Source organism: Triticum urartu, chromosome 5 (assembly GCF_003073215.2).
Source record: "Triticum urartu cultivar G1812 chromosome 5, Tu2.1, whole genome shotgun sequence".
In the NCBI taxonomy this organism is placed as follows: Eukaryota; Viridiplantae; Streptophyta; class Magnoliopsida; order Poales; family Poaceae; genus Triticum; species Triticum urartu.
In genome coordinates, this window is record NC_053026.1 from 475288362 (window position 1) to 475299277 (window position 10916).

Here is a 10916-nt window from a genome sequence, read left to right on the forward strand (position 1 = left end):
CTCTCCCGAAGGTTTCATTCCGTTTGATATTCATTTTCTGTGAAACACTGAAATAGGCAAAAAATAGCAATTTGCACTGGGCCTTTGGTTAGTAGGTTAGTCCCAAAAATAATATAAAAAGATATATTAAAGCCCATTAAACATCCAAAACAGATAATATAATAGCATGGAACAATCAAAAATTATAGATAGGTTGGAGGCGTATCACTCCCCCTTCCCCTTTATAGCCAAGAGGAGGCCAACCGCCGGCCTCCACGGTCTAAGGTAATAATGACCTTTTTCTGCATGCGGCAGTGACTCGTCAAGTCAGGCAGTTGTCGAGGCAGCATGGGGAAGCGGAGATGCCCACGTCCAATCAATCGCGATGCGTCAAACGAGGCCGTAGGCTGTTGGGGCCCACAGCGCTCCTCACTTGCCCCTTGGCTTTGCCTCGAAGCCAAGCCCGAGCGCGCCTTGGGCCCGGGGGCTACTGTCGACGTCCTGGGAATGGGGGTCCCCAGACTTGCCTGCCTGCAGCCCACGGCGTGGCTCCACCAGCGGCCCTGTACAGCCCATCTTCACCAGCAAACACTCAAGACCCTCGCGAGGGGCCAAGCCTCGTGAGGCGGACAACGCAAGACCTCCTCGGGGGCGGCCTCACCAGGCTGGCTCGCAAGGGGCGGAGAGATCAAGGCAAGGGGCACCTTGCGAGGTCCCTGTGACGCAAGCCATGACGACCAAGGCCAAGCAGGCACCAGGCGGGCGCCAGCGCGCGTAGTGTCCTCGTTTGCTCTTTGGTGCTAAAGAAGAAAGCGCAGGCGCGGAGTCCCGAGGCATCAAACAAAGGTTTCCATATTGGTGCAACGAGACCAAGACCAGCAGGACGGCATGACGGAGGTCACCGTGGAGCCCAAGACGACGTCATCACCAGAGCCTTTGGCAGGCGAAGACCATCTTTTGTCAGGATAGCCTGTACTAGTTGTCCCCCTTCAAACTGACCGTTGTGGGATCCCTTCCCGCCTAATATTTGGGAAGAGGACCCGGGCCTCTATAAATAGGGTTAGCTGCCACCTTAGGAGGGGGAAAAAGAAGGATCCTCGACCACATCAAGATCATCAAGCACAAGAGCACCTCTCCTCGGGAGGCTGATCTTCCCTTGTAACTGTTCATCCCCAGCCCAAGAGGCAATCAACCACACCACACTGGAGTAGGGTATTACACCACATCGGTGGCCCAAACCAGTATAAATCTTGTGTTCCTTTGTTCTACGAGTTCGACACGCTAAGGCTTGAGATTGTGCTGAGGGTGAGAGCTTGGGGGAGGAGAGATCTTCGTGCACACCCAAGTGTTCGAATCTCAAGGGTTTTGCCGGAACCCGAAATCCGACATAAGCCTCTTCCACAAGCAAAACATCATCAGCACCAAGACTTCATGGGTGTTAGAATCATTACAATGTAATCAAGATTATTGACTCTAGTGCAAGTGGGAGACTGAAGGAAATATGCCCTAGAGGCAATAATAAAATTGTTATATATATTTCTTTCTATCATGATAAATGTTTATTATTCATGCTAGAATTGTATTAACCGGAAACTCGATACATGTGTGAATAGATAGACAAAACATAGTGTCCCTAGTATGCCTCTACTAGACTAGCTTGTTAAACAAAGATGGTTAAGTTTCCTTACCATAGACATGTGTTGTTATTTGATGAACGTGATCACATCATTAGGAAAATAATGTGATGGACAAGACCCATCCGTTAGCTCAGCATAATGATCGTTAAGTTTTATTGCTATTGCTTTCTTCATGACTTATACATATTCCATTGACTATGAGATTATGCAACTCCCGAATACCAGAGGAACACATTGTGTGCTATCAAACGTCACAACATAATTGGGTGATTATAAAGATGCTCTACAGGTGTCTCCAAAGGTGTTTGTTGGGTTGGCATATATCGAGATTAGGATTTGTCACTCCGAGTATCGGAGAGGTATCTCTGGGCCCTCTCGGTAATCCACATCATGATAAGCATTGCAAGCAATGTGACTAATGATTTAGTTTTGGAATGAGGTATTACGAAACGAGAAAAGAGACTTACCGGTAACGAGATTGAACTAGGTATGAAGATACTGATGATCGAATCTCAGGCAAGTAACATACCGATGACAAAGGGAATTACGTATGTTGTCATTGCAGTTTGACCGATAAAGATCTTCATAGAATATGTAGGAACCAATATGAGCATCCAAGTTCTGCTATTGGTTATTGACCAGAGATGTGTCTCGGTCATGTCTACATAGTTCTCGAACCCGTTGGGTCCGCACGCTTAATGTTTGATGACGATTTGCATTATGAGTTATGTGTTTTGGTGACTGAAGATTGTTCGGAGTCCTGAATGAGATCACGGACATGACGAGGAGTCTCGAAATGGTAGAGAGGTAAATATTGATATATTGGACGATAGTATTTAGACACCAGAAATGTTTCGGAATGTATCGGGTACATATCGGAGTACCAGAGGGGTTACACGAACCCCCGGGGGAAAGATATGGGCCATAGGAGGGAGGCAAGGCAGCCCACAAGGGGGTGGTGCCCCCCCATGGGGAGTCTGAATTGGACTAGGGGAGGGGCATGTCCCCCCTTTCCTTCTCCTCCTCCCTCTCCTTCCCCCTCTCCCCTTCCGGTAAAAGGAACGGGGGCCGAATTGGACTAGGGGTCCAATTGGGACTCCTCCCACTTGGCGCGCCCTAGGCCGGCCTCCACCCCTCTCCCTCCTTTATATACGGGAGTAGGGGGCACCTCTAAGCCCATCAATTGTTCTTAGCCGTGTGCGGTGCCCCCCTCCATCGTTTACTCCTCCGGTCATATTGTCCTAGTGCTTAGGCGAAGCCCTGTGCGGATCACTTCACCATCACCGTCACCACGTCGTCGTGCTGATGAAACTCTCTCCTCAACACTTTTCTGGATCAAGAGTTCGAGGGACATCATCGAGCTAAACATGTGCTGAACTCAGAGGTGTCGTACGTTCGGTACTTGATCGGTTGAATCGAGAAGACCTTCGACTACATCAACCGCGTTAAACTAACGCTTCCGCTTTCAGTCTATGAGGGTACGTGGACACACTCTCCCCCTCTCATTGCTATGCATCTCCTAGATAGATCTTGTGTGAGCGTAGGAAATTTTTTGAAATTGCATGTTACGTTTCCAAACACGCAGACGCCAGTATGCCTCCTCGTCCGTGTAAATAACTGTAAGCTGGTCCTCCAGATCTTACCTAAGCAGCCATTCCTCGGCCGACAGGCCCGTGGCGTCTGCTCGGAGATCCAGGGCTGGATGGCTATGAGGAGAGCTTTCTTTCGCTCCCAAATGTCCTGCCCCAGGTTGGCATCCCACCCTTTCATGAATTGTCGCAAGAACTTGGCATAGAAATGCCAGGAGTCGACGACCGAGAGGGAGCGATGAGGGGTCACTCGAGCCTCGTGCCATCGTGCGGCCACCGCGAGAGTAAACCCCGGCTAATTCAGCCAGAAGGTTTCAAAGCGGAAGAGGGGTGGCTGGGGGCGCTCATTCTCCCAAGAGAGGATGAGGGGGACGTGATGGGAGCCAATCCGAGTTATCACCCGAAGTGACACTAGGGGGTAGTGGATGTCCCACTCAGGAGATATGAAGACCCGGTCGAGGACCGAGCGGGTCGGATCCACTTGGCGATTGGTCCAAGTAAACATGGCACCAACTCTATCTAGCTCGCGAAGCCCCATATCCGCGATGGAGTCATTCAACATCTGCATCCGGGGGAAGTTGACCAAATTATTGCTCTTATCTTCCTCCGACCAGATGAGGTTAAAGTCGCTGCCCACCACCACCGACAGCTGGGCAGTCGTGACCTTCCTACAGAGCTCAGTGCGGAAGGCCTCATAGCGGCGGTGATCCGCTGGTCCATAGACCGCTATGACCTCCCATTTGAAGTTTAGGGCCCGCTCAAAAATCTCCATGCTAACGAAGAACTCACCCCGGTCCATGCTTCCTACCTCAAAGGTGGCATCCTTAACACCTAGAAGGATTCCACCCGAGTGGCCCGTGCTCCCACTAGATGGGAGTCAATGCCAAGCAAATAGGTTAGAGCTCAAATGTTCGAGCTCCGAGAGGGAGAATTCTGTATGCATCATTTCTTGGATGGCCAAAATATCGATTCGCTTGTTACGCATGTACTCGATCAATTGGCGGCGCCGGTCATCTTGATCAAAGCCGCGGATGTTCCAGAAGAGGGTTCACATCACGAGATCATCAGGGGGGCTCTTGACCCAAGACTCCGGACGCGCTCTAGGCGCGGAGAGCTGCGGTGCAGGAGCGGGTGCGGCCCCGGATCTCAGCAGGATCGGCCACTGCACGTGGCTGAGTGCTCGGGGTGGCCTCGGTAGAGGAACAGGTGTGGGCCTGAAGGCGTGCACGGGTCTCGGCAAGGCGCCCATCAAGGATTTGTCGTGCGTGAATTGCCTCAGTCTGAACTAACGAGGGGCTAATCTCTCCCCTGAACACGATGGCCAAGTCCACATCCACCTTTGCGAGGTGGCCCAGCGGTGCCGACTCTAGAGCAGAAACGACCAAGTAGCGGCAGTACCCGGGATGGACGGAGTACCTGGCTCCATGTTTCGGGCAGCGGCCCAGAGCTCTGCCCACTCGGGGATAGGCAGAGTTGGGCTGCCCTCCGGCCTGGCCACCTTGATCAGTGCACTGCGGCGAGAGGACATCACCGGAGTCGAGGTTGATCTGCCCTGCCTGGAGTATGCCGCAGTCCGAGGAGGAAGTGGGGGCGGCCATAGGAGTGGTCACCACTGCCGACGACCCACCGGAGGCGATGCACGAGGAGGCCAGGGGCAGGACCGGTGCAGACATGATCCGGACTGCGACGAGAGCCAGCAGAGTCGGGGTCATGGTGGCACCAGGGGGATCGGTCACCCCCAGGTCCGGCGGGACCGGCTCATCGAGAGGAGCCGAGAGGAGCAGGTCCAAGTCAATCCCCACCACCCCAGAGGGCGCGGCCGCTGTGGGCGGGAGCTGGGCAGCAAGGGTCGAGTTGGCCTCGACGGAGAGAGTAGCGAGGATGCCGGAGGGGGTACCGTCGGGGGAGCGAGGGGACGATGCCGGGAAGACCTGAAGGCTCGCATCAGACGCGTCGCTGCCGTCAGTGGGAGGCGGAGGGGCCGAGGAGTGGGATCGGCTGGCCCCTGCACCAACCCTGGCAGCCGAGGCGGTAGGCTAGTCGTGGTGGCGACTGTCCTCGGAATCATCATCGTCCTCCTCCGAGCTGTAGTTGTGGCCGTGGCGGGGGTCTCAGTCACTGCGATGGCCCCCCATGCCACCACCATCGGGGCCACCCCCCCCCCCCCCCGGGGGCCCCCCCCCCCCCCCCCCAAGAAGCTGTCATCGGGGATGCGGGGGCGGCCAATGTGGTTGGGCGGCTCGGGGAAGATCCGGAGGTCGAAACCCTGGTCGTTGAAGAACACTCGAACCGTGGCTCGCAGCTTGGACGAGTCAAGGGATTTTACCTTTACTCGCACCTCCTCCTCCTCCTTGCGGAGAGAGAGCTCGTCGACCACGACCACCTTGCCGATAATGCGGGACATGTTCCGAATGACCCTCTCCGAACGAGCAATGCCGGGGAGGCCGCGATGAGGATCCATGCCGTGTCCAGCACGGCTACCGCCAAGGGGTCCCGGATAGGCACAGAGATGTCCACCACTAGCTTGTTGAGAGCTAGGGTGATGTCGCCGCTACGGGTGCCATAGCCATGGCTAACCGCATTGGGGAACACCACCGAGAACTAGTTGCCAGCCAACAGGGTGACCTGCCAATCCCAGGTGCAGTGGTAGAGGTGGTTGAACTCTGCCTCGATCATCTCCGGAGAAGCCACCCCATCACGCATGGTGACCATCGCCAGGAGCGAAGGGGAGGGTGGAGGGATGTCAGGCACCTCGATGTGGAAGTAGCCGAGGCCATCGATCCCATGCCCATACATCATCAACTCTTCCGACACCGGGCCATCTGGGCATAGGAACGCCAGATGACCGGGTCCGAGCACATGTAGCAGCACTGAGGACGCGTACATGCCACCTGAGAGTGCTCGGCGATGCCGTAGTTGAAGCATTTCGCGAGGTCGGAGGAGTGGTCTTCGGGGAGCATTGCGGTCGAAGCAGAGGCTTCCGGATCACGAGGAGGACCAGCGGGCAGGGTCGAGCCATTGTCGCGGCCCAGCCCTCTCTTCTTCTTCCACATGGCCCCCTAACGGCCCCGACCCGCACCATGTCGGAGGAGGGGAAGCTCGGTTCGCCACGCGGGGGCTGATACTGGCGGGATGGCGCAAGGGGCGCGCTCTATGGGCTGTTGCTGGGGTCGAGGAGGGGACCGGGAGCGGCCACCGCGAGCAGGGGAGCGGCGGCACTGGCTGCGCCAGTCCGTCGCCGGGAGCGGGGAGCGGGAGCGAGAACGCCCCCTGTGGTCCGCGCGACCAGGAGACCGGCACGGCGGAGAGCGACGGTCGTCGCGAGGAGTGGACCGGCGGCCATCGCGGGATGAGAGTTGCCGGCAGGGTCACGCCGGTCGTCGGCGCGACATTTCGGGCGGGCCCCCGCATCGCCACATTCGCACGGCATGCCGGCCAGGGGCAGCGGCGCAGGGAGGGAACAGAGGGAGTTGGAAGTGGGGAGGGAGGAGCGAACGAGGGTAAGGGTTGGATTGGGGAGGAGAGGACTCGATGGAGGAGGCCAAATCGGTCGACCGGAAGGACGGGCCGGCCCAGAAAGTGGCCTCCCCGGACTAGGCTGGCTTGCAGATGGCACGGCCTGTGGGAGTGGCCAAGGCCCAGACAGCACGCGGCTCACGAGAGCGCCGCCCACGGGCGCACGGCCCAGCCAGCGGGGCGGGGAACCAGCGGTCAGGGTTTCCCCTGACGCCGTGACCACCGCTGCGGCCGGTGCCGGCGCCGGCGCGGATGCCACGGCGAGCCAGGAGCGGCGCGAGGGGCCGCTGGGTGAGAATTGCAGGGCGGAGGAACCGAACGTGGCGATGAATGGACGGAAGGGGGAGCGGCGGAGAGAGACCAGAGGGCATGCCGGCGCCATGGCCGGCGGCTGGGGCGGCGCGCAAGGCGTGATGACACCAGCGGAGGGGGCGGCGGAGCGCCATGAACGGCGGGCACAACCTTGGTCGGACCGCCCCGCGATGCCCCACCCTGAGCGCGGCGACGGCGAGCGGCCCTCGATCCCAAGGCGGCCTTTTGGCGTGGCGTCGGCGGGAGGGGTGCCGCGGCCCGCCGGCGCGACTGCTGGAGGGCCGGGCAGCCACGCCGGGGTGACAGCCCTTTCTCCGCGCAGGTCACGGCCTAGCGCCCCGGGGCTCCCGGCGGACGACTGGCCGGCCAGCATCGACATCGTCGTCCTCTGCAACGTCGGCCCAACGCAACGCCGGAGCCACCGGGGAGGCCGCGTAGGGCGGGAGGAGGCCGCCGGGCAAGGCGTTAGTGGCGGCCGCGGCCGAGGCGGGGCACGTCGGAGCCAGGGCTGCCGGGGACAAGGGTGCGGGCGGCGCGGCACCGTCGGGGTCGCAGGAGCAGCTCGCGGGTTCCATCAAGTCCACTAATTCCAATGAGGACCGTTGCCGAAAATAGTGTTTTGTTTCATGTAGAGTCAAAAGAAATAGTGATTTTTTTTGTTCAACCTTTACTGGATATTCTGGGAAGTTCTTGCCTGCTTTTGTTGATGGTTTGTCTCCTGGTATAAGAATGTTATTCAGAGATATGGGATGGATTGTGTTCTTAATTTTTTCAGAACTGAGGTCCCTCTTAGGTTTGTCAAGTTGATTGCTGCTATGTTTGATGTATATACCATTCATTTCTAGAACATTTTCGTAGTTATTGCTTAACTTGCAATTTCATTATATGTATAGTTTTAGGGTCAATCAACACTGTAAATTCAAGTCAATGCCAATGGAAATTAAGTGTAATTTCAGTGTATTTGCACTGTGGTTTGAGCGATTTTACTGTATAAATTTAGGGAAATTACTACTGTAATTCATGTGCAACATTGAGTGTAATTCGCGGGGGGATTATTGTGTAAATCACAAGGAAATTACACTGTGATTCTTGTGCAACTCACTGTAAGTCGCAGCAGTTACAACGTATTTTTCAGGGCAATTTTGTTTTTTGTTAGGTTGGTTTGTCTTTGTTGGGTAACATCATTTTTCTATATAGTTTTGGGGTTTGTCAAAGTTAGGTGATAGCACTCTCTTAGTGTGAAAACTGCAAACCTACAGATTTACAGCATAATTCAACTGCACATTTACACTGTAATTCCACCGTAAAACTGTAAATGTACTACTATAAATTACAAATAAGGCTTGACAAAATTACACTAATTTACAGTGGTACTCTACAGTTCTTTTACAGTGGCAATCTGCAGTTCTTACCGTGCTAATATGCAGCAGTTTTTTCATAATTTGAAAGCGTACTCATGTAATCACAGTGCCATTTTTGTTCTACAGTTGATCTACTTTGTTTTCATGTACCACTGTTTTGTTGTTTTGGAAGTGGGTCATGAGTGCAATCGGTTTGGCCATTGTAATATTTTCACTGTATTTTTTGGAAGTCCAGTAATGCCACTCTAATATTTACACAGTATCAGTGTAAGTTCTGCGTAAATACACTGTAATCACAGATTATCTATAAGTGTAATTTACAAATAGTACGTATGTAAAATACACTGTAATTTTAGAAGTTTCAGTGCTAATTTTAACTCTGAATTGTATGTATCTAGACTGTAACTCTCAAGATATCATCGTTAGTACACTGTAATGACAGTGTAATTATCACTTCAATTTTTCTCCCAAATGACGGTGTAAGGTCAAGTTCTGGCCATAATGTCACAAGACCCGATGTATAAACTCGGAGCAAATTTGTGCTGGAACTCAAAACATAAAAAAGAGTGATTCATGTTACCAGCCCAAGACACGCGCATGTATCAATTTTATTCATTTGTTCAACTAACTTCAGTCAAGATATATTTGATGTATAACTCGATATACCACTACCAGAGCAGCAGAGCTTGTCACACTACGTATGGGGTAGGCACGAGCACCAGCGGTGTCTTGCGGTGGAAGGTCAGCCTACCGGCCTCCTCCAAGCTCACCTCCTCGGCCAACGTCCCCTCCGGCAGCTCCCACTCAAAGCCGTACAGCATGTTGGCCAACGTGAACTCCACGTTCGCCACCCCCATGACCAGTGCGGGGCAGATTCGCCGGCCGGCGCCGAATGGCATCAGTTCCAAGTGAGCGCCACGGAAGTCCACCTTGCCGTGCCTCCCGCCGGCCTCGAACCTCTCCGGCTTGAACTCCTCCGCGTCCTGCCCCCAGCTCACGGGGTCCCTCCCGATGGCCCACGCGTTCACGAGAACCCGCGACCCCGCCGGCACATCGTAGCCGCCGATCTCCACCCTCTGCAGCGTCTCCCGCGGCAGAAGCAGCGTAATCGGCGGGTGCAGCCGCAGGGTCTCTTTGACGACCATCTTCAGGTAGGTCAGCTTCGGCAGGTCGTCCGGCTGCACCCGCTGCTCGTTGCCGGCGACCACGGCCCTGATCTCCTCCTGCGCTTTCTTCAGCACCTGCGGCTTCCGGATCAGCTCCGACATCGCCCACAGGATCGTCACAGAGCTCGTGTCGACGCCGCCGATGAACGCGTCTAGGAGGACAGCCTTGACGTGGTCCCTCGTGAAGCCGTGCTCCTCGCAGATTCTGACGAGGGCATCCACCAGGTCGCCGCCGCCGCTCTCCGGCCTGGGGCGCGCGGGGTCTTGATGCTGCTCCAGCACTTCCTCAAAGAAGTCATCAAGGTCTCTAAAGATCCTCTCCCGGCGCGCGACGATGCCGGCGAGCCGGTCAAGGAGGCGGCCGGCGGTGTTGGGGAAGAAGTCCTCGGCGGAGAAGCTGGCCGACATGTCCACGGCCTCCTGTAGCACGTGCTGGAACCGCTCGTACTTGCCCCCGAACGCCTCCGCGCCGTACACGCTCCCGTACGCCACCGTGGCGATCACGCCGTCGGCGACACGGAACACGTGCTCGTCCAACGACACCGGCCCTGCAGCGTCGCCCAGGGCGGCCATGAGCCTGTCCACCTGCTCCCGCCGTGCAGCCCAGGCGGCTCCGACGCCGCGCGCGCCGAGGAGCTCCGCGGCGAAGAGTCCGCGCATGTCGCGCCAGTAGGCGCCGTATGGCGAGAAGGAGATGCTCTTGCGCCCGTAGGAGAGCCGCGCGGGTCCCGGAGACGCGGGGCGGTTGCAACAGTCGGCGTCGTGGGCCTTCATGACGTCGCGCGCCGCAGCCGCGGACGAGACCACCACCGTCGTCATCGCGCCGAGGCGGAGTAGCATGACGGGGCCGTGCCGCCCGGCCAGGTCGCGCAGGTTGCGATGCGGTAGAGGGCCCAGTTGGTGCAGGTTGCCGAGCACCGGCACCCGCTTCGGGCCCGGCGGCAGCTTCAGCCGCCCTTCCTCGGTGATGCGCTTCGTCACCAGCAGGTACGAGACGACGGGGATGAGGATGCCAGCTAGGAGGAGGAGGGGTAGTGAGATATCCATCGTCTTGGCCGGAGGTTTAGCTAGCTCGCTCACTGACGAGGTGCTGCTGCTCGTGGACGGTCGTCGGGGGTTTATAAAGTGACTGGCAAGGACCTTATGATTGGAAGCCATTGATTGGAAGAAAGAATGACGAGGGGCCCATATCCCCCCTGAAAATTGGGAGGCGGGTGGAGATTAGGAAGCTAATTGGTTTGATGTCAAAAATTGATAGTGTCAAATTTTGGCAACTATTAAATGTTGGTTACAGATTCGTTTCATATTAATTTTCATTGTCAACCACACAAACAATTTGGGGTAGAGATTAGGATG

At 56.0% G+C, this 10916-nt stretch overlaps 1 protein-coding gene across 1 annotated transcript; it reads right to left on the reverse strand.

The window, feature by feature from the left end:
- Nucleotides 1–8970: 8970 nt before the first annotated feature.
- LOC125556349 (4-hydroxyphenylacetaldehyde oxime monooxygenase-like) lies at nucleotides 8971–10669 on the reverse strand. The gene has a single exon (XM_048719099.1). It carries the CDS (start codon nucleotides 10605–10607, stop codon nucleotides 9084–9086), a length of 1524 nt encoding a protein of 507 aa, XP_048575056.1. The 5' UTR covers nucleotides 10608–10669; the 3' UTR covers nucleotides 8971–9083.
- Between the last annotated feature and the right edge of the window lie 247 nt (nucleotides 10670–10916).